Genomic DNA, 24,663 nt, shown 5'->3' on the forward strand with positions numbered 1-24,663 from the left:
AGTCTTATCTATTGCTATAGTTTTAAATTCAAAGATCAGAAAGGGAATATTAACATTTATGATGATACTTGAATGAAATAGTATTATTGTCTATATGTCTCTTTGAAGGTTGAGGTAACCTGTATCTGAACTGTTTAATTGATAAATTACCCTGTGCTAATTGCCAGGATGTTTGGGAGAAGGAGAGCTAAGCCTATTGTTTTCTCAGGCTGAAAGGCTGCTGGAAATGTATAAGAACCCTGGGACATGATCCTACTTCATCTCAGATCTGCTTTGGGTTTCAAGAGGGGGGAAACCTTAAGCCACAAGGATTGAGATCCCAGTCACTGACTGGAGTCACCCATAATATGGACATTGGACTATAACCTATGGACTATATCTAAAAGGACTTTTGGCAACTACAAGCTCACCTCTGCTGTGCATCTAAACCTCAAGAATTGAATTCAAGTCTGTATGTATATTGATCTTAACACACTCTCTCTTTTCTTTTTAAATAAATTTTAGTTTAGTTAATAAGAATTGACTGTAGCGTGTATTTTGGGTAAGATCTAAGTTATAATTGGACCTGGGTATGTGGCTGATCCTTTGGGATTGGAAGAACCTTTTCTTTTATATGATGAGATAAGATTTTCAGTAATCATCATCATATCTGACAGTTGTGTCTGGACGGAGGCCTGAGGCTGGGTACTTTAGGGGAACTGCATTGTTTGGACTTCTGAGTAACCAGTGAGGTACTATAGAAGCTGTTTTGTGCTGGCTTGGTAAATCTAAGTATTGGAATAACCACCAGTGTTTGAGGTTTGTCTGCCCCGTTTTGTTTGCAGTTCACCCTAATTGAGTGACCTCAGCAGGCTCCCAGGGACAGCACCGTCTGGCCCCGTTCTGTTTGCAGTTCACCCTCATTGAGTGACCTCAGCTGGCTCCCACAGGCAGTACCGTCACAGCATACTAACAATTAACGCTTCTTTGATATTCACATACAAGTGAATTGTCCTGAGATTTTGGCATGCACTGGCACCTGGATTGTCAGCATCACAAGAGGATCTCTTTCTCATAAAGTGATCAACAGAATGAAGAACTGTAGAATCACTGACTTACTCCTTTGTATCTAACCATTGCAGCAGATATACTATGTATATTTACAGTTGTAATGTGCTATTGATGTTATGTTTCGTACATTCAGATACATCACCATCGAAAGATATTTATGCTGTAGAGGCTATAGAGCGGGAGATAGAATGTGATATGGGAGTCTGAGATCAGCCAGGAATGTAGGATGAGGTCACAAAGAAGAGACCTTCATATCATAGCAGCAAGTTTTCTTAATTTAATTTGACTCTGATCCCTTAGCTGAATCCTGCAAACACTTAAACTTGTGGTTAAGTTTACACTCTGTGGGTAGTCCCAGTGACTTAAGTGGGACTAGTCACAGGATGTAAAATTAAGTCCATGCACATATTTAAGGCCCTGTTCCTGCAAAGTTTGTAAAGCACCTTGAGGGTGAAAACAGCTGTTTAAGTGCTGACTATTAGCAGTTAACTCAGTAGGCATTAGAGTGCTAATAATATTTACACATAAAAACCTTAGTTGAAAACCACTGAAATGTAGTTAAAAATATGGAAGTAGTTCTTGTGCCTGCTGTTTCATTATGTAAATTCACCGCCTGAGATACTGTGAATTTTTCCCTAAAAATAATAAATGTATAAGTTGAATTTTTCTCCAAATGTAGGCCCTGATTCTGCAATCAGTTCTATGTGAATGGACCCAGAAGTCAGTGGGGCTTTGTATAGGTGCAGGGTGTCACTCTTGTGGAGCTCACTGCTGGATGCAGGTCTAATTTTCAACCTGAGCCTTGTGGCGAGACTTGTTTTTTGTAAATTTTGTTTGTTTGTTTGTTTGTTTTTAAACCTTTTAAGGTCCCAAGTTACAAAAATGTATTAAACCAAACCAAACAAAGAAAAAATCCATAAGAAACAAAAACAGATAAGTGAGTTTAAAATGTATTTTGTTCATACAAATAAATACAATCAAATACCCTATCCAACCAGTTTCTCCTACATTGGGATGCTGTGTTCTGAAACGATCATAAGAACACACATAAGAACATAAGTACGGCCATACTGGGTCAGACCAATGGTCCATCTAGCCCAATATCCTGTCTTCTGACAGTGGCCAATGCCAGGTGCTTCAGAGGGAATGAACAGAAAAGGCAATCATCAAGTGATCCATTCCCTGCCATCCACTCCCAGCTTCTGGCAAACAGAAGCTAGGGACACTGAGAGCATGGTGTTGTATCCCTGCCCATCCTGGCTGAAAGCCATTGATGGACCCATCCTCTGTGAACTTACCTAATTCTTTTATGAATCCTGTTATAGTTTTGACCTTCAGAACATCTCCTGGCAAAGAGTTCCACCGGTTAACTGTGCATTGTGTGAAGAAATATTTCCTTATGTTTGTTTTAAACCTGCTGCCTGTTAATTTCATTGGGTGAACCCTAGTTCTTTTGTTTTGTGAAGGAGGAAATTAACATTTCCTTATTCACTTTCCCCACACCAGTCAAAATGTTACAGACCTCTATCATATCACCCCTTACTTGTCTCTTTTCCAAGCTGAAAAGTCAAAGTATTTTTAATCTCTCCTCATATGGAGATGTTCCATACTCTTAATCAACTTTGTTGTCCTTCACTGTACCTTTTCCAATATATCTTTTTTTAGATGAGGTGACAGATCTGCATGCAGCATTCAAGATGTGGGTATACCATGTATTTATATAGAAGGCATTATGATAGTTTCTGTCTTATTATCAATCCCTTTCCTAATGATTCTCAAGTTTGTTAGGTTTTTTGACTGCCGCTGCAAATTGAGAAGATGTTTTCAGAGAACTATCCACAATGACTCCAAGATCTCTTTCTTGAATGGTAACAGCTAATTTAGACCCCCACCATTTTGTATGTATAGTTGGGATTATGTTTTCCAATGTGCAATATTTTGCATTTATCAACATTGAATTTCATCTGCCATTTTGTTGCCCAATCACCCAGTTTTGTGAGATCCCTTTGTAACTCTTTGCAGTCAGATTTGGATTGAACTATCTTGAGTAATTTTGTATCGTCTGCTAATTTTGCCACCTCACTGTTTACCCTTAGGGGACTCCACTATTTTCCCCTTCTCTGTTCTGAAAATTGACCATTTATTGCTGTCCTTCGTTTCCTATCTTTTAACCAGTTAGTGATCCATGAGGGGATCTTCCTTCTTACCCGATGACTCCTTATTTGGCTTAAGAACCTTTGTTGTGGGACTTTGTCAAAGGTTTTCTGAAAGTCTAAGTACACTTTATCCTCTGGATCACCCTAGTCAACGTGTTTGTTGATCTCTTCAAGGAATTCTAATAGATTGGTGAGGCATGATTTCCCTTCACAAAAGTTGTGTTGACTCTTCCCCAATGAATTGTGTTCACCTATGTGTTTGATAAATCTGTTCTTTAGTATAATTTCAACGAATTAGCCTGTTACTTAAGTTAGGCTTACCAGCCTGGAATTGGGGATCACCTCAGGAGCCTTTTTTTTTAAATTGGTGTCACGTTAGTGATCCTCCAGTCATCTCATACAGAAGCTAATTTAAATGATAGGTTATGCACCACAGTTAGTAGTTCTGCAATTTCATATATAAGTTCCTTCAGAACACTTGGGTGATACCATCTGGTCCTGGTGACGTATTACAATTTAATTTATCAATTTGTTCCAAAACCTCCTCTAATGACACATCAATCTGGGACAGTTCCTCAAATTTGTCACCTAAAAAGAATGGCTCAGGTGTGGGAATCTCCCTCACATCCTCTGCACATCATGTGATATACGTTGAAGAATGGGGATTTGCTATCAGACCTGCAAGTGTTAGAGCTGAAATAAGCAGAATCTTTGGCACTTGCCTTTGGTATAAAATAGTACACTTTTTTATTTCTATTTAGGTTACTCATTGAGAATCAATAATAGCAGTAGTCATCTGTCACATTTTAAAGGCCGAGTCACATGCAGCTGCAGAAAACCTATACATCTGATGAACTGTAATAATGTTAATGAAAGTTTATTGATCAAAACACAGTTCTTTCTGAATACAGAATAAAATAGTCTTTGTTCTGACCCTTTGATGACAACCAGTTTGACCTTAAAGTCTGGATAGGCCATTAGAATTCTGTTAAGAAATCATACTATGATGGATCACTAAGACCTCTTTGCAATTTGAAATAATGTAGGTATGAAATCTGAGTTGTTAGGGGCATTTTTTCCATCTTTGGCAAGAGGGGGTTTAGTAAAGGAGGTGGAGGAGAAGATGGCTCAGGCAAGGACAGAATTGGCTTTCACAGGGCCCAGTAATAGGATTGTTATTCCACTGGAGAAACAACTGACCCAGAAAGGAGCATAGTGAAAAACTGAGCAGTGGAAGTGTGCAGACGTGACAGGATTGTAATGTATAGAATCAATAAGGCTTAAAAAGTTTAAAAAGAAAGAATGAGCAATAAAGCAATTTAGTTTTGTTTGTTACAGTCAACAGTTTTTCCCCACTATGAAAACCACTCTTTAAATGGATAAAAAGCATGCCAAAATTAACATGAGCAATTGCCAGCCAATGATGGTTTAAATTAGGGATGAGTGAAGAGGTTTGGCTGCGATAAGAATTGTGTGAACTTTTGCCAGAAACTAGTAGTATGAACCAAACAATCAGGTCACTTTAAAAAATAAAGGTCCTCCCCTTCCTTTTATTCAGCATCTCTGTTCATCTCAGTAACATGTGGGACTGGAAATGGCAAAATGTAGCAGGACATGTTGTCCTGACAGTTCCATCTAGAACAGGAGTTCCCAAATTTGGTTCGTGGCTTGTTCAGGGTAAGCCCTTAGTGGGCCACAAGACACTTTGTTTACCTGAGTGTCCGCAGGTACGGCCCCACGCAGCTCCCAGTGGCCGTGGTTTGCCATTCCCGGCCAATGGGAGCTGCGGGAAGTGGCGCAGGCCGGGCAGCCGCTTCCAGCTGCTCCCATTGCCTGGGAATGGTGAACTGAGGTCACTGGGAGCTACGAGCGGCCGTACCTGTGGACACTCAGGTAAACAAAGTGTCTCGCGGCCCGCCAGGGGCTTATCCTGAACAAGCCCCGAACCAAGTTTGGGAACCCCTGATCTAGAACTCTGATGAGAGCCTGTTGTGATATTTCCAGTTCTGTCTTGCGGAGTCAAGTAGTTTGTGTAAACGTCAGTAAACAAATCACCTGTGTTGTATCTCTGTAAACATCAGTGGGCTTGGGCCTAGTATAAAATTGGCTTCTGAACCTTCAGTAATTATCTGAACTGAACCTTTTGGAAGTTGTCCACCACTAGTTTAAATGGAAGATAAAACTCTGAGAATGGTTTGCTCTGATCTGTACACCTGCTGGCTATCATCTTGTAGCCAACTTCAGAATGTGCGGGACAATCATTTGAGATGCATGGATTTTGCAAACACAACTATAGAAACCTGTGCGGGGAAATCACTTGATAAGTTGCTTGCTGAAAAATACAGTCCCATGGCCCCAGGGTTTTTTTCAGTGAAAGAAAGTGACAGAAAAAAAAAGACATTTGTAATAATTTGGGACAGTTTTCTCTTTTTAAAATAAAATGGAGAGTGAGTGAGTCCTGGTATATATCACCTTGGCTCTTGCAAAATTGACTGTCAGTACCCTGGGACAGACAACTTAGAACAACTAAGGAAAGTCCACTTCAGACTCAGGCTCTATAACCTAGCTAAGCATTCTGGAGAAAAAGAACACAGCTTCTCTAAAGTTTCAGTTGGCATGGCAATAAGCGTGTTGCATTTATGTTGCTTAATTGACCCTTTAGGCTTTTTGAATAAGAAGTGTGTATGCACACATACTCAGGGGTGGGGAGGGGCTGTAACGCCTGCAGACTTCACATTATTCAGTCTGAAATCATGTGGCTAATGTGTTAGAGGCAAATGCCCCATTCCCCCCCGCCCCCACCAACAATCTTTCGGTTTTAGCTCTTGGACAATAAGGAGCTAAAGACAGTAAAAGCAAAAAATGACTGACTAAGATTACTTTTATTCAAAGCAGGAAAAAGTTTCCATTGTAGTTTCGAAAGGGGACACTGGGCATTTAATTGTCTTCAGGTAGCTGGCTAATAGCCTGCTTTCCTTCCTATTGTTCTTTTTGCCCTCTTGCTCCTTGTTCCTTTCAGTGCTGCATTTAGAAATAGCTGCAAAGTTTAAGGAATCTAGGAGCTTTTTTCCGTTGCTTAGCAATAAGAGCTACATTGTGAGGAGAAATGGGGCATAGCTTTTTTTTTAAGAACTGACCAACTGAGAAACCTTCACTGCTTTGTGCTGCTGTTAAAGCTATGTTGATGGGTCCTATTGAGCTCAAAAATCATTGCAGTAAAAATCATTTTGGCACAAAGACATAGGAATCTAACCAAAACTAATTTTTAAAGGTGACCAGCAAAATAAAAAAGAATACATTGGCATCCCATGTTTTTTATTTCCTTATAGTCTTTAAAGAAAATATGAGAGTCCCCTCATCCCATTGTCTGCTTGAGATTTACATTCAAACTTTAAGTGTTGTTTACCATGGAAGGCTCTCTGTGATGACCAGAGAACTAGTGAAGTGATGACATCACAAGGGGCAGGAGTGGCTGAGCAATTGGGTCCTGATTCTGAAAATAGCTCCTTTCAGTTTACATTTGGACCAAGGGCGTCCTTACCCTTTGACAGACTAAGTTTAGGTTAAGAAACATTAGGAATTGTATTTTTTAAAATACTTTTTTGCTTTGAATTTTTTACTGTTTGACTACATTTTTCAGTTGCCTTTCACGTAAGATAAGAGGGAAGGTTTTCTCATGGATCAGTAACTGGTTAAAAGAAAGGAAACAAAGGGTAGGAATAAATGTTCAGTTTTCAGAATGGAGAGAGGGATCTGTACTGGGATCAGTGCTGTTCAAAGTATTCATAAATTATATGGAAAAAGGGGTAAACAGTGAGGTGGCAAAATTTGTGGACGATACAAAATTACTCAAGACTGTTAAGTCTAAAGCAGAATGTGAAGGTCAAAAGTATAACTAGATTAAAAAAAGAATTAGATAAGTTCATGGAGGATGGGTCCATCAATGGCTATTAGCCAAGATGATCAAGGATGCAGTCCTATGCTCTGGGTGTCCTCTAACTGCCAGAAGCTGGGACTGGATGACAGGGGATGGATCACTTGATAATTGTTCTGTTCATTCCCTCTGAAGCATCTGGAAGACAGGATACTGGGCTAGATGGACCATTGGTCTGACCCAGTATGGCCATTCTTATAATTGTTTCCTATAATCTTATCTGTATAAAATTTGTAAAATAATTCTCATAAAAGAGATTATTTTATATTCTTTGGGCCTTTTAAATACTTCCTTCGTATGCCAGTTTTCTCTTCATTTTCCTCAGTAATAGTTATTTGGAAAATAACATTTTTAAAGGCGTTTTTAAAGAACCCTGGCCTGCTGCTTCTTCAGACCAGTATAATTTCAGTGGAATAATTGGGTTTCTTATGTCCAGTCTGTGAATAAAATATTTCCTTTGCTGATGATGAGATCCATGGTTCTAACAGACTTAACATCCTATTCATGGAACTATCACACAATGTTATCATTGTCTCATTAACAGCATAAATGAGATATGGATGCATCTATTTTGCATATGAGTAATCATTACCTTTTGAAGACTTGCTGTGCAAAGTGAACATAAGAACATAAGAAAGGCCGTACCGGGTCAGACCAAAGGTCCATCTTAAAACATGACTAGTACCATTGTTATATGTTAAACTTGTGGCCGTCTTTGTGGAGAAGTGCTGGATTAACTAGACACGAGACTCTGCTTCAGTTTAAAATTGAGACCATTGGCATAGCTATCACTGATCTGTGGATAAATAAAGGGTTTCAGTTTCCAGGGCTGTCCATCTGGCAACTTTCGGAATTGATATATCGACACACAGAAAAATGGAAAGCTCATTTTAAAAGCTTTGTTTTGTTGGGTTCACAAAACAACTTTAATTTTTATGTAGGCCAAAAAACATGAAACCAGAAAAAAATCAGTTTTATAGATGAAAATGAACTGACCTTAAAGCAGATATATGGTAGTATATTATACATCTAGAGTGTATGTATTATAGCAGGTGTGGGCAAACTACAGCCTGTGGGCTGGATCTGGCCCACCAGCCATTTTAAGATGGCCCTCGAGCTCTCACCAGGGAGCGGGATCTGGGGCATGCCACGCTCTAGCCGGGGAGCAGGGTCGGGAGCCGCTCCACGTGGCTCCCGGAAGCAGCAGCATGGCTCCCTTCCGGCGCCTACGTGTAGGGGCAGCCAGGGGGTTCCGCTCTGCATGCCGCTCCCGCAGCTCCCATTGGCTGGGAACCACGGCTGGGAACCACGGCCTGCAGATAGGGCAGCGTGCAGAGCTGCCTGGCCGTGCCTCCGTGTAGGATCTGGAGAAGGAACATGCCGCTGTTTGAGGCAAGCGCTGCCTGGAGCCCAAACCCATCATCCGCAGCCCCATGCCAGAGCATGCCCCCCCAGCTGGAGCCTGCACCCCTTCCCGTACCCCAGCCCTCTGCCCCAGCCCTGATCCCCCTCCTGCCCTTTGAACCCCTTGGTCCCAGCCCAGAGCACTCTCCTATACCCCAAACTCCTCATCCCCAGCCCCACCCCAGAGCCCACACCCCCAGCCAGAGCCCCCACACCCCACTCTCCTGCCACAGCCCAGAGCCCCCTCCTGCACCGTGAACTCCTCATTTTTGGCCCCACCCCAGAGCCCGCATCCCCAACTAGAGCCCTCACCCCCTCCTGCACCCCAACCCCAATTTTGTGAACATTCCTGGCCCACTATACAATTTCTATTCCCAGATGTGGCCCTCAGGCCAAAAAGTTTGCCCACCACTGTATTATAGGCAGATTGCTTGCGCTATCTATAATTGAAGTTGCTCAACACTTCTGTAACAGGTCTTGTCGGGCTCAGCCTTGCCTGCGGCCCATCAGACTGTTATCAGGGGAGTCCTGCCTCTGGATCCCCCGGTGTTTTAAGCCTCTGGTGTCTGAACAGTGCCCAGGCACTATCCTGGACTTGGGGTCCATAGGAAGACTCTCGGAACACAGACCTGTTGTGTAACAATTCCTCCTGAGAGCCGCGACCATGTGGCTCAGCTGCCTAGTCCCTAAGCATGGTGATGACTCTTCAGACTCCCACTATAGCTTAAACATACCCTCTTCCAGAATCCCACTGAAGGTGTGAGCCTTTTGGGTCACAGTTTAACTCTCTCAAGGGCTACATGGTAGTTGTAGCATGGAACATACACACTTTGCACAGAGTTCTACAACACTGTTGCTCTTTACTTAATCACACAAGAAACACACAGATCTGTATGAAAATTGTAAATCATATATGGATTTTCCCCTCTTCAGTTCACCCTTCCCTTGAAAGTCCTGGGAGAACCATCTGTGTTCTGGTAGGTGGGTCTAACTCACTGGTCAGCCTCAACAGGTGACCATAGAATCCTACCACATGACTTTGTGACCTCTCTCCCGATAAACCAGTTCTTCTGGTTGAGAGCCAGTCTTTTGTCTAGTGCTATTGCATATCATTGGTTGGGCACTTAAGTCAACGGCCCTCTTTTGAAATTTCAGTCTAACAGGACGCTGAAGCTCACAGTGAATGCAGCTAGCCTCCACATTCAAAATGGAGTTTGCAGCTTGATAAAGATACATACGGAGAATTCACTGAATTAATAAGTTGTATAGGCAGATTTCCAAAATCATCACAGCTTCTCATTACAAGAACCTTATAGTTTTGTCAAACCTTATAGCTTTGCCAAACTTTAACCATTTGGGCTGAAATTTTCCATTCCAGGTGTTTGCTTCTGGCTGAAATTCAGGTGTTTCTGAGAATGAGGCTAGGGAAAAATACATTGTTTGACCATGTTAAAAATGTCTAGTAACCTTTTATTTGAGAAGTTCTAGCACTCCTGGGCTTTGGCACAGGGACTTGAAATTTGGCAGTGGGGTGGCCTTTTGCTCTCTCTGTGAAAGTCTGCCCAAATTTGGTCAAGATAACTGCAATTTTTCAAAAGCTTCCTGCACATGCTTGGTAGAGACTTCATAGATCTTCTCAGCTAAATACCCTAAAAATTCCAACTTCAGTGGGCATGTTTGAGCCCAGGGCTGCGGGGGGCTGAGCAGGACTTTCCCTACAATTGCAGCTCTGTGCTGTTGTGGGCCAAGCACAGGAACTGATAACAGGGAGCCTGTCTCTCCTGTGCTCTCAGTGAACCACCTGCTGGTGCCTAGAGAGTGAGGAGGAGGCTGTGCAGAGGAGTATGGTTGTTGTATAGTCAACTCTGGCAAATGGCAGAGCATTGGAAATATGCACAAATCTTGGGAATGCTGTGTGTTTTGTGGCTATTATCCCATGTCATTTCGGATATGAGGGAGGTAATTCCTCTCTCCTTCTGATGGAATAATTAGCAGGAGCTCCAACAGTGGGAATTTGCAGCGATTCTAGTCCCTTACTTGACCTTCATGGGAAGGGAGGTGTCTAAAGGGAGGAAGAGTGAATCTACATGAAGTGATTGATCTGTCTTAGTATTTCATAGTGGCTCCTCACAATGGTATCTGAGTGCCTGGTCCTTTTTGTAGGAATTACTTTACTCCCCTCTTACCTCATCTTGCCTCTCCTCCCCCCCATTGAAAAGGAGCCAACTTTTTGGTGAAATGCAGCATAGTTCAAGTACTGGAGTAATAGTTACTTTTATACATACCCTCCATCACCATAGTTTCAGGTCTTAGATACATTGTACAAAGCTTTAGGACAGGAATGAATAATACGATTTTCAAATGAAACTATGGTGATGAATTGAAAATAGGCAGAACGTACCATTTTCCTGTATCTAGCACATCAGATACTTCCTGTTCTCGTCATGCCTTTTATAGACTAAAGTCGTCAGATGTTAGTAAAGCACAGTTCCTTTTTCCTAGTTATGCAGTAGAATTGGAGATTGTGGGCAAATCTCCCAATCCCCATAGTGACAGCAGAACATTATCTAATTAGTAGTTTGCTTTTTGGCATTTCTGTGAATAAATTAGCATTTCAGTTGATACCCTGGGCTACTGGGAAAAAGTTTCCCAGAGTAGTGTTTAGCCTCATTTCTTTTTCTCTAAAGACTGTATTTCCAGTTTTGTGTAGATTGATATTCCTTCTTAGTCAAAAAGATACATGCACTAGTTATGGATCTTAATGTAGGCTTTTTTAATCCTTAAGAATCAGGGTTAAATTTGTTTACATGTTTCTTTCCAGTAAACTGAGCCTTCTGTATGTGCCATGCTATTTAAATGTCTCCTTCCCAGAAGAACTTAGAGAGATAACTGTGAATAGCTCATGTAAAAGCAATGTTGTTGTTGTTGTTGGGTTTTTTTCCAAAGAAAAATCTAAACAGAAGTGAACAGATTTTCCAAATCCTAGATTTGGTAGTAGCACAATGATTGTAGACAGATTGTGATCTCAGTTACTCTGGCATAAATCAAAAGATACCTTTGGTCTCCTGATCCAAGCAATAACCTAAAATAATCTTTAATCTGAGCATTAGAAATCTTTCCTTGAATCTCCTCCTGAGTCAACGACATGGAATTCGCTGGAGGGCTGAAGTGTGTGTATGTCTATATCTATCTATCTGTGTGTGTGTGTCTAACAAACCTTTGGCTGCCTATGCCAGCTGGGGCTGAGAGCACTGAAGGAGGAGTGTGCTTAGTCTTGGGTGGAGTTTGAGGGCTTAATAACTCAAATGGCTCCTTTAGAAAATTAAGAACTAGTATTGGTCCCCAAATAAGAGAGTGCTGTCTTAGCCTCCTTTGCTAGAAGAATAGTGAGTGCAATGTGGACCTCAGGACTTGGTGGAAAAGTGAAAATGGTGGAGAACAGGTGCTTCAACAGGAACATGTGCTGTAAGATTTCCCTTTTTCTGCTGCAAAAAACATTGGCATATCCAAAAGAAGGGCAGTGTTTTATAATTTATTAATACAAATAATTACACTATTTTGATTTTTTTTCTTACAGCTTGATGACTGTACACTGCAACTGTCCCATAATGGTACCTATCTGGATTTAGAATCCACCTTAGTGGAGCAAAGGGATGAATTGGAAGGTTTCCAGGAAGATGCTGGGTACGTAAAATATTTATCAGATTTAAATGAAAGACGTATTTATCAGGACATATTGAAATGATGGAGATGTGGGCACTTAAACTGCTACTTTGAGACTCAAATAAGAAAGGAGAAAAGCATAACCTTCATATCTTTACTCACAAGCAGTTCCATTCAATTCCCTTTCGAGAAGCAAAAGGTTTTTTTATTCTTTTTTCACTTTTGTGTCTTTTTCAGAACAAAGACTGCTTAGTGTATGAAATCTTCTAGGCTGGATCTTTTTTCCAACAGTCCTATATAATTTTTGTAGCTTACCCTGATTGGTATCTAGTTCTAAGAAGTAGAATTCAGCAGTATTTGTGCTTCCTCTGCAACCTCACCAAGAACCTCGATATACCCTGACTGTTACTGTATACCTGCTACCAATTCTCGGCCAAATGATGGTCTTTGAGATGTAGACTTCAGTGACCTGGTTTTGATGAATATAGGCCTGATCCAGAGCCCATTGAACTCAATGGGAAGACTCCCATTATGAAAATTTTTGTGAGAGAGTGTGTCTCTCTCTTACAAAACACTGCTCAATGGGGCATATTGAGTGTAATATCATAATATAGCTCCTAATAAACTGATTATTTCTGATAACAATTGATACTGGAGCAAAGAAACTTACTGATCATCACATACATTTATCAGTAAATAAATGAGTAGAGTTTGGTGTCTACCTGATTTCTGATGGACCTTCGGGTGATTGCATATGACAGTCATCTTTATTTTTATTCAAGTTATAAAATGTACAATTTAAAACCATTTTGTCACCCTCCGTTGCATTTTTGTACTCCCAGTTGCTTTACTGGGGTTGCATGTTTGTAACTAAGGGCAGGCTTAGACCCTTAACGTTTTATGTATAGGCTTCACATATATCCCTAGACTGGCAGTACCAAAAGGGCACAAATTAGGGTTGCCATTGGTTAAGTTTTGTTGCCAGTGACAAATTTGGCTCTTTGTTTAGTTTATTCATTTTTTTTATTTTTCTTCCTGTCCATTCTTTAATGTTATACAAAGGATTATGGATATCGTCTTTCTGTAGTTTAATATTTTTTTACTAATCTAAATTGTATCTTCATTGACTACAATATGGTGAAACCAAAGGACTGACATAATGGATGTGGCCTTCTAATAAATGTGGAACAGAATTTTAATCAGTACATTTGGGGATATTTTATGGTGGTTTCTTAAGAAAGGACATTGTCTATAAATGGTGGTCTCCTTAACCGAAAAAGATTTTACATATGTACGCAAAAACTGCTATGTATGAAAAAGATAGGATAGTTATTTGGCAGGTAAAGATGGTGTCCTATTATTAGAAGTAAATGAATTCAGTTTATTTATTTTTTTAATCAAGCTGTGTTTAGATAGGCTTTGCTTTGAACTTTATTGCTACTCCTTGTTATTTTGAGAAAGATGGCTCTTTTTTTCTTTGTTGTGTGTCCTGTAAGTCAGAATATTCTACCTATCCATTCCATAGTAAAATGATTAGTGAACTTTTGTGTGCTAAAAGTCACTGGCTTTTCAGCCTCTGTATAAATGACTAATAAACATTTAATTTCAATTGTAATTCTAATTTCAAATTAACTTTAACTTTTTAAACAATTTTCTTGGCACTGTTCACATAAAATGTGAGAATGTTATAAATGACAAATATTTCTAACTGAGAAACATTGAATATTAGAAACTGCACTTGGTTATCTATGTGACTGAAATATAAGAGAATTTATTTGCTGTTACAGTCAAAATTTTAGAGAGTTCTTTCTTCATTGCATTTTACTTTATCCCAAGATACTATCATGTGTATAACAAGAAGGTTGTAATTACATTGCATAAAAGAAGAAACTCATGTCTAAGGAAAATATAAGATTATCTAGGGCCTCACTGGCGTTTTCTTCCTGTGTGAGTTGTGAGGTCTGTTTTTCCCAGGCATTCTTTCCCTCTTGTTAGCTTCTCCATTGTACTTTTACTGACCTAACTCCATTTCAGCTGGTATCTGGTGATAGCACAAATAAGCAGTCTGATGAGCATGAGGCCTGCCAGTGGCTTTCGTGCCAGTTTTGTCATTCAGGACTGAACAACTTCCCACCCCCGTTTTTCTTCTCACCCACTTTGGACAAAGTAGATCAATCCAATAAACTCTTGAGAAGTGACTGTAGTGGGAAAACATTCAGAACAAACCATGTCCCTTTAAGACACATGCCTGCTATGTCGGTTTGATTTAGAAGAATAGACTCATTACAGCGCCACCTATGACATAACAGAACCCGCTATCAATTGCGAGGCATTACAAAACATCCACTTAACATCCTGGTCTACTGCCTTGTACTGCCCAACTGTTGTTAGGTATTGCTGCTGGTATTGCTCTTCTCCTTACTTGGAAAATGAGGATAATAATACTTGTCTACCTCCAAGGGGGACATTGAGCCTAAATTAATTAATGTGTGTGAAGCATGTTCATATCTGTAGATAGTTTGCACTTATATAGCATCTTCTATTATCATTAACATTTCAGGACAAAAACATTTTATGTGAATATTTTGCATAGTGGTAAGATGTTAAAGCAATTAACTAATTTGTTAGGTTATAATGTAATGGGCTAGATCCACAGCTGGTTTCAGTGGAGAGTGCTGATTTACATCAGCAGAGGGTTGTGTTCTGCTGAGTGTTTCATTATTATCATTTGTAGCAAAATAACTATCTACACTAATGGCTGGCCTTTTCTCTCTCTCTTAGATAGGTGTATACCTGGAGTAACTCCACTGGCTTCAGAGATGTTACTCCAGATCTACACCTGTGTAAATGAAAACAGAATTTGACTGAGCTGAACCAAGCCCATCCAAGCGAGTTTCGGGTAATGTCACCTGTTATGAGTAAGTCAGTTGGGAAGACTATAAGACTGAAGAAAGAGATCTTCTAGTCACTGTGGATAGTTTCCTGAAACATCCACATTCACTCTGCAGCGGCAGTCAAAAAAGCTGACAGAATTTTAAGAATCATTTGGAAAGGGGTAGATAATAACACTGAAAATATCATAATGCCAGTATATATATCTATACTATGCTCACAACTTGAATGCTGCATGCAGTTCTGGTCACCTCATCTCAAAAAAAGGTATATTAGGATTGGAAAATATATAGAGGAGGGCAATACGAATGATTAGGGGTATAGAACAACTTCCATATGAGGAGAGATTGAAAGACTGGAACTGTTCACGTTAGAAAAGAGACATCTAAGGGGGAATGTGAGAGTGGTCTATAAAATCATGAATGGTGTGAAGAAAGTGGATAGGGAAGTGTTATTTACCCCTTCACATAAGGGGTCACCCGATGAAATTAGTAGGCAGCAGGTTTAGAATAAACATAAGGACAGACTACTTCACACAACACGCAGTAAACCTGTGGAACTCATTGCCAGGGAATGTTGTGAAGGCCAAAAGTATAACTGGGTTCAAAAAAGAATTAGATAATTTCATGGAGGATGGGTCCATCAATGGCTGTTAGCTAAGATGGTCAGTAACATAACCTCATCCTCCAGGTGTCCCTAAACCTCCAACTGCTAGAAGCTGGGACTGGACAATAGGATGGATCTCTCAAAATTGTCCACTTCTGTTCTTTCCCTCTGAAGCATCTGGCAATGGCCACTGTCAGAGATAGGATATTGGGCTAGTTGGACTATTGGGCTGATTCAGTAGAGCCAGTCTTATTAAGATAGAAAAGTTATATTGTAGGAGTCTGATTTTGCTATGAGTCTTTGACATCAGTCAAGAAGTATTAGTATAGTTCTGATTAGGGCTGAACAACAATTCAGTGTGGGGGGGTTTTTTATAATGAAATTTACTATACTATTTCTTTCGGTTGCCCTGTAGCTACTAATTTGCCATTAATTTATCCTCTGTATAATTCTCTGCTACTGAAAAAACCTAATTGTCAGTGACCTTGCGAAATGTTTGTTCACTCACATTGTAGAGTTCAGTTTTTTCATTTGTTCTGGGTTCATTTAAAGTCCTGGTTCTTAGCTTCAGCTTCCTTAATTGTCTGAGAATAGACTAATTCAAGATCCACCTCTCTCCCTCAGTACTACTGTGCTCATCAGGCACATGAAAGCTTGCTAAACCCAGAACAAAAGACCTGGGAGCTAGGTGATCAAAGCATTTTTGGTGCTAGGCCCTAATCTATGGAACCCCTTACAGAAGGGTATCAGAATAAACTCTGTCTACCTTCAGAGCCTGGTGCAAAACACCTTCCTTCACCACAGCCTAGCTACATTAACAGAAGCTGAGATGATGATAGGAGTGGGATGAGGAAAGCACAATGGACCAAACCCTAGGAAGGTGACAAAGTGGAGTCCAGTTTTAGTCTTTAGTTATATACCTTTCGTATTTCACTGTACTTCATTGCCTAGATACTGCAGTGATTTGTGCTCTCTTGATATCTTAGGTAGGTACATACAAAGTGGAAAGGATTAATAATGTTCTCTAAGAAAAAGGATGATGCCAGTTATGGTAAATTTAAATGGTGAATCTCGGTGAATCCCTTCATCCATAATCAAAATTATTTTTGAAAGAAATCATGCATGCCTGTACACAGGGTTTGAAAAAAGAAACAAACCCCAATTGCCTATGGTGAATATAATAGAAATCTTTCCTGGGTAAATGCCAACAACTTCTACAAAATCCATCCAATCTTTTTTTTATTTTATTTTAAAGTTTTTATCCCTTAGGGTTGTGAAGAAAAGCTTGAATAGAATGTGAATCAATGCAGTGTTATCTTCCGGAATCTGCAGCTTTCACTGCTGCCATTTAGAACTCCCTGGGCAGCGCTGAAACTAGCAAGAATCTTAGGTCATTTACACACTATTTCTGCTTGGGATTGTTAGGGATAGTAGCAGAGCCAATCACTGTAACTATCCACTGTGGAGGAGGACCCAGAAAAAGATGCTAATTGAGGAAGTAGATTAGTGAAGACCCATTTCAACCACCTTCGCAGAAGCCAGGAGTCAGTTGGATGAGAGACAGATTAAGGGCTTCTCTACACAAAGATTTAGTGCACAACAAGCTGGGGTGTCAATCTAGAGCACACTGGTTTGCCAGGTGCTCTCTGGTGAGGTGGAAAGAGAGAAATCAATGAGAAGTTGTAGCATGATGGGCGGGGAGAGAAATAGGGTAGAGAGAGAGGTGGGGGTGTTTGCAAGAGAAGTGGGAGGAACAAAAAAATTATAGGGCAGAATGTAGAGTACACAATGTAGAGAAAGAATGGGAAAGGGGAGGGGAGAAAGAAAAGAGGAAAGCACGTCACTGAAAACAACCCAGGAAAAAATCCAACATGATCTATTATTATAGGAAAGAAAAAAGCAAAGAAGTGTGGAGTGAAGCTAGATTGGAAATAGAAGTTTTAACAAAAAATGAGAAAGACACAGTAAGTTACATTTTAAAAATATTTTAAATAGAAAGTTGATGGACAGTGTGTTCAAATTCAATAAACAGTGTGCAGCTGTTTATTCCTTTACACCATAAAGGGCTTCACTGACAGGGGCAAGACTCTGTAGGCATAGATATTTTTCGCTTGATTAATAGGGCTTAGTCCTTGGCATATTGAGTGTCAGATAAAATTTTCAAGTTCCACACTTGTACACACTTTCTTTCTTTGTTACTTAAAAATTATTTTGCAATTGCTTGAGCAGATACCATCCATAACATGGAGACAGGGTTAGATTGGCTATTTCTTAAAAGTATCTGTGACAGATAATGATCTTTTTTCCTTGTTACTTTGCTACATTGAATAGTAAGCGTGATGGGTTGGATCACAGAAACCCCTTTGGGGTTGCCAACTGGTGTGCCAAGATTACTTCTGCCCCTGCTTTCCCTGCCATCTTGGGACTCCAGCACCCTGTCTTGTTGAGCCAGACACGCCAGTCTGCTCCAACACAGACCCAGGGTCTGAACCACGTGCCCCAAAGCTGCAGACTTAACTGAAAGCAACTTAAGAAGAGTTCCTGTCTTTAACACTCAGATGCCCAACTCCCAATGGGGTCCAAACCCCAAATAAATCCGTTTTACCCTGTATAAAGCTTATACAGGGTAAACTCATAAATTGTTCGCCCTCTATAATACTGATAGAGAGATATGCACAGCTGTTTCCCCTCCGACCCAGGTATTAATACATACTCTGGGTTAATTAATAAGTAAAGAGACGGTTGGTTGGAGCGCCTTGTCTTGCATTGCAAGAGCATTGGTGATTCTTACAGTCCATTGTTCTGTCTCCTTTGTTGTTAGTTGATAGGTACTTAGTTAGACCTTTAAGTTAAGTGTTAGAGTAGTTGTTTAGGAGTTAGAGTCCCGGCTGGGACTTTGCCTTGGAGTGGGGCATGCCCCGTTCCCCAGGCTTTAAGCCATGTTCATTGTGCAGCCAGCCGATGACCATCAGTGATCTCCATGAGAGATGTTTAAAGTGTTTGGGGGAATCCCACAGAAAGGATAAGTGCAGGATCTGCAAAAACTTTTGCCCTCAAACTCTCAAGAAGTTAAAGTTATGCCTGGTCTTTCTGGCCTCCATTATTCCCTCTCTGGATCCAGGAGACTGGTACGCTATCCTCAACTTCAAGGATGCATATTTCCATTTTCCCCAGGGGAAAAGGTGTTTCCTCTGTTTTGGGTTGGGCCATACCCCAGTGACTGGCTAATAAAGGGCTGGTCCTGGGATCAGGTGCGTCGTTGTCTCAGTTTGGTTTGCTCCACCTGTCGCGACCTAGGGCTATTGATAAATGAAAAAATATTCAACCTATATACCTGTACAATGCATAGACTTTATTGGAGCAGTCCTCGACTCTACTCAGGCCAGAGCCTTTCTCCCCAAAGCTCAGTTCCCAGCCATGGTGGACCTGATCTCGTGCATGCAAGCCCACCGTCTCATCGCCACTCATGTGCCTACGATTGTTGGGCCAGATGGTAGCCTGCACTTACATGGTCTGGCACACGTGGCTTTGCCTCAGGCCCCAACAGGCATGGCTGGCGTCAGTCTACATCCCCAACAGACACAGCATGGACCATGTGGTTAGGGTCCCAGACCACGTACTATTGTCACTCACATGGTGGTGGAATCCTGCATTAGTGTTGGAGGGGGTTCCCTTTGCAGCTTCGTCCCCATCGGTTACCCTGGTCTCTGATGCTTCGGACCTGGGGGGTGCGGAGTCCACCTGGGTGATCTCAGCATGCAAGGTCATTGGTTGAGTCATAATCGGTCCCTACACATCAATGTCAGGAAGCTCAGAGTAGGTCTCCTGCCCTAGCAAGCTGTCTTAACTCACAAAAAAGTAGGGTGGTCCAGGTCCTGATGGACAAGACAGTGGCTATGTTCTATATCAACAAGCAATGTGGGGCAGGTTATCTGCCCTTTGCCAGGAAGCCCTCAGGCTCTGGAACTTCTGTGTACAACACGGCATCCATCTCATAGCCGCACAACTCCCCAGGGCCAGGAATGCTTTGGCAGATTACCTCAGCAGGACCTTATTGTCTTACCACGAATGGTCCCTCCATCCGGACATGGACAGCCTCATTTTCCAGAGATGGGGAACTCCCCAGGTGGAATTGTTCGCATCCAGGTAGAACAGGAACTGCCATGTTTTCTGCTCGATTTGGGGGATTAACAGGGGTTCCCTCTCAGATGCTTTTCTTCTCCCGTGGTCAGGGGCTTTGTTATGTGCCTCCCCTCCGGTGCCGCTGATTCACAGAGTCCTTATGAAAATCAAGAAGGACAGGGTGAAGGTGATCCTCATAGCGCTGGCTTGGCTGTGCAGCACTGGTTTGGCATGCTGCTGGCCCTCTTGGTGGCTGCTATGTTACGGCTACCACTCAGATCGGACCTGCTGTCCCAAAACCATGGCAGTCTTCTGCATCTCAACCTGGCGGCACTGCACCTGATGGCATGGCTGCTGCATGGTTAAATGCGGCGGAGCAGGAGTGCTCGGCCGCTGTCCAGGTGGTTCTGTTGGGCGGCAGAAAGCCCTCCACCAGAGCGACCTACCTAGCCATATGGAAGCGTTTTGCTTGTTGGACCTTGGATAAAGGCATCCGGCCCGAGAGGGCCTCACTGCAGTTGATCCTGGATTACCATCTGCGTCTCAAGCTCCAAGGCCTGTCCCTTTCATCTATCAAGGTCCACTTGGCCGCTATTTTGGCCTTCCGTCCGCCGCTCGAGGATAGGTTGGTTTTCACCCAGGTCATGACTGCCAGGTTCCGCAATGGCCTTGAGCGCCTCTACCTGCATGTCAGGGACCCCGTTCTGCCATGCTGTCATGGCTCACTGGACCCACCTTCGAGCCCCTGGCTTCCTGCTCTCTCCTTCTCCTGTCCTGGAAGGTTGTATTCCTAGTTGTGATAACATCTGCCAGCCGGGTCTCTGAGATTAGGGCGCTTACCTCAGAACCACCCTATACAGTTTTCTACTAAAACGAGGTCCAGCTGTGGCCACACCCGGTTGTCCTGCCCAAGGTGATCTTGCAGTTTCATGTGGGCCAGGACATTTACTTACCAAAGCCACATAAGTCAGAGGAGGAGTGTAGATTGCATTCCCTAGATGTCAAGAGGGCACTAGCTTTCTACATCGAAAGGATCAAGCCGTTCTGCAAGTCAACACAATTGTTCGTCACGGTGGCCGACAGGATGAAAGGTCATTCAGTGTCCGCTCAAAGAATTTCTTCAAAGAATTCGCTGCTGTTACGATCAGACAAGGGTGCCAACTCAAGCAATTGTAACTGCCTATTCTACCAGGGCGCAAACCTCTTCGGCAGCTTTCCTAGCCCAAGTGCCTATCCAGGACATCTGTAGGGTGGGCTCCTGGTCATCCGTCCACACGTTCACATCCCAGCAGGCCCGGGACGATGCTGACTTTGAAAGAGCAGTACTGTAAGCTGCTAGACTGTGAACTCCAAGCCCACCTCCAAGGACACTGCTTGTGACTCATTTAGAATGGAATCAACATGAGCAAGCACTCAAAGAAGAAAAACGGTTACCTACCGTTTTGTAACTGTTGTTCTTCGAGATGTGTTGCTCATGTCAATTTCATTACCTGCCCTCCTACCCTGCTGTTGGAGTTGCTGGCAAGAAGGAACTGAGAGGAAGTAGGGTCGGCAGCGCCTAATATGCCAATGCATGAATGCGGCACTCAAGAGGGTGCTACAGCCGACCCTACAGATACCGCTAAGGCAAAAATCTCCAACGATTGCGCACACACCTAGAATGGAATGGACACGTGCAACACATCTCGAAGAACAACAGTTATGAAAAGGTAGGTAACCGTTTTTAATGGCAACTAAGCTTAATTTTGTCTCTGTGGTGATGTACTGAGAAAAATCAGTTAAATTTATCCATGCATAAAACATGATTTAATCTCATTAGTAACTTCAAAATGGTTTATTAATGGCAATTTCTTTTATAACACAGTTCTGACTTGCCATTCACTTCGCAGTGTGGTTCAACATCCTGATCCTGATCTACAAGACACTTTGTAGATTGGCATCTTGCTGCCTTAGAGAATATCCTCCATGATTTACCAGGATGCCAGTGCCCTCAGCAACACGCACTGAAAGGCAGCAGCAACAGCAGCAGGACCCCAGCTATGAAATCCTTTCCAGAAAAATAATGCTAGCTCATGACTGGTGGTGTTGAGATTTAAGTATAAAACACACCTTTCTGATAAAACTTTATCCCAGAATTTCTCACACATGCAGTGTCATGCTCCTCCAGAGTTCTGAGCTGTCCAGACTGCAACACTGACTGTGGTTTAATAACTAGTTTGCAACACTCCTCAATTAAGACGAACATATTCTTCACATTTGCATTGCAGCCTTTCTGCCTCAAAACCATATCTGAAGCATCTTTGTGTCTCCTCACTGACTCCCTAAATGTGCCTTTACCTATGAATCATGGGAAAAACTAGGCAGAGTACTTGAAGGACATACTGACAGAGCAGTACCAGAAGCATATGGGGCAATCCATTCTTCGATTGATTAAATTAATGACTAACTTAGTCCTAGGGTACTTAGGTAATTGGCTGAAGCAATTTTGGCTCCATTAGCAATTATCTTTGAGAACGTCTGGAGGACGGGTGAGGTCCCAGAGGATTGGAGAGGGTAAACATAGTACCTGTCTTTAAAAAGGGGAACATATAGGACTTGGTGAGTTATAGACCAGTCAGCCTAACTATGATACCTGGAAAGATACTGGAACAAATTATTAAACAATGAATTTGTAAGCACCTAGAGGATAATAGGGTCATAAGGAATAGTCAGCATGGATCTGTCAAGGACAAATCATACTAAACTTCCTTCTTCGACAGGGTTATTGACCTACTGGATGGGGGGAAACAGTAGCCATGATATATCTTGATTTTAGTAAGGTTTTTGGTACAGTCTACATGATATTCTCTTAAGCAAACTAGGGAAATGTCTAGATGAAATTATTAAACGTGGGTGCACAACTGGTTGAAAGTCTGTACTTATAGTAGTTATCAATGGTTTATCGTCAAAGTGGGAAGATGTATCTAGTGGGGTCATTCAGGTTACAAAAAAAAGTGCACGTTTAGTCTTGAGAAAAGACTGAGTGTGGACCTAATAACAGTCTTCAAATATGTTAAGGGCTGTTATAAAAAGGATGGTGAAAAATTGTTCTCCATATCTGCTGAGAGAAGGGCAGGAAGAAGTGGGCTTAATCTGCAGCAAGGGAGATTTAGGTGAGATATTAAGAAAAACTTTCTAACTATAAGAAAAGTTCAGCTCTGTAATAGGCTTGCAAGGGAGGCAGTTGAATCCCCATCATTGGTTTTAAAGAACAGATTGGACAACAGGTCTGGGTATACTTGGTCATGCATTAGCCTACATTTCTATGATTTCCTATAGCAGATTGCTGGCCAGATCAGTTACATGATTATGGTTTCTTTTCTGCTGCAAACAGTCACACAAAGCAAGCAAGCAAACAAACACACAAAACAATCACCAACCCCTTTCCTCCCTCCCCTGCCGATAAAAATAACAACAAAAAATGCAGAGCTGGTGTCAGGAAGACAATCATGTGATGGATTTAGTTTCTTTTATGGAGTGAAACACAACTACCTGATCTCAGTTGTTAATCAAGCAACCATGTTGTGTGTGAATGTAAACTGTGTTCAAAACCAACCATGTGAATAATTGGTAATAAACTCAGTTAAAGTGATATTGTGAACAAGGCCTTACTGTACTTCCAGTCTTAACACCAGCTGACTAGTCTGGCAATTAAGCTATTCTGTAAAATCCAATATCTAAATTCCAGACCAATCAGGCAACATCCACAGAGGACACAAGGCAGATGCACTTCCTCTTGCTAGTTCAACCTGGTGATCAAACACCTTGTTGTGGTGGTTTGAAGAGAGAGTTAGCACCTAAAACTGAGGAGATCTGGCATTCCCTTATATGTAGTGATAGCTTATGATTTTTGTTGACTTGAACTCTATTGATGACTATAAAGTTAAGTGTGGAATCATGGGTTTTGTGCATTCTTAAATCCACCATGAAGTTTCACTCTGTGCCAGATGGGAAAATCCCATTGCCACAAAACAAACAAACAAACAAACAAAAAAACCCACCAAACCAAAACTAAAAAATCCAATTCCCTCCCCCAAAGAAAATCATATTGACCAAAATAAGTGAAGATTTTTATGAAGCAATCGCAAATTTGCTTAATATAAATATATATATGTTGGCTTTTCTGCTGACTTAAGATAGGACAGAACCAGGTGTTCTGGTTGAGGCTATTTAAGCTGATCATGTTTTGGAGGAGGAAAGTAATTACTGTTTGTTAAGACAGTAGGGGTCTCTATACAATATATTTGGTCCACAGCTTTTCGGGATCTGTACTTCACATCTTGTTTCCTGTGAAATTATCAACTTAATTGAAGAGTGCGAAAGCCTGGGTCTTTCTTTTGACATATTGCAGGGTGATTTGAAGCAGAAAGGAAAAGTTCATGAAAGATTATCCAAGCAACGTTTTTTCCCTACTTGATTTACTTTTCCAATCATTTGAATGAAAAAAAAAAGCAGAAGCACCAATGAATATTCTAGGTCAAAAAGAACAGGAGTACTTGTGGCACCTTAGAGACTAACAAATTTATTAGAGCATAAGCTTTCATGGGCTACAGCCCACTTCTTCGGATGCATATAAGTCAGCTGTAGCCCACGAAAGCTTATGCTTTAATAAATTTGTTAGTCTCTAAGGTGCCACAAGTACTCCTGTTCTTTTTGCGGATACAGACTAACACGGCTGCTACTCTGAAACCTATTCTAGGTCAGAATTTTAAGTAATGCCCTGTAACTCCCATAAACTGATTAATTAAGACCCCTTCTGAAAGATCCCGTAAGTCCTCTGCCATGACTGCTGCATTG

At 41.5% G+C, this 24,663-nt stretch overlaps 1 protein-coding gene across 24 annotated transcripts in view; it reads left to right on the forward strand.

The window, feature by feature from the left end:
* The window catches only part of FHOD3 (formin homology 2 domain containing 3), a 655,971-nt gene that overhangs the window by 47,776 nt on the left and 583,532 nt on the right, over nt 1-24,663 (forward strand). For all 24 annotated transcript variants that reach the window (XR_010598462.1, XM_065583978.1, XM_065583975.1 and 21 more), the window contains exon 2: nt 12,122-12,228. Coding sequence is in view for 22 of the 24 variants with exons in the window: in XM_065583978.1 (XP_065440050.1) it covers nt 12,122-12,228 (107 nt within the window). In the remaining 2 variants the exon portion in view is untranslated. The remainder of the gene's footprint in view (nt 1-12,121; nt 12,229-24,663) is intronic.

Source organism: Chrysemys picta, chromosome 2, assembly GCF_011386835.1.
Source record: "Chrysemys picta bellii isolate R12L10 chromosome 2, ASM1138683v2, whole genome shotgun sequence".
Taxonomy (NCBI): Eukaryota; Metazoa; Chordata; order Testudines; family Emydidae; genus Chrysemys; species Chrysemys picta.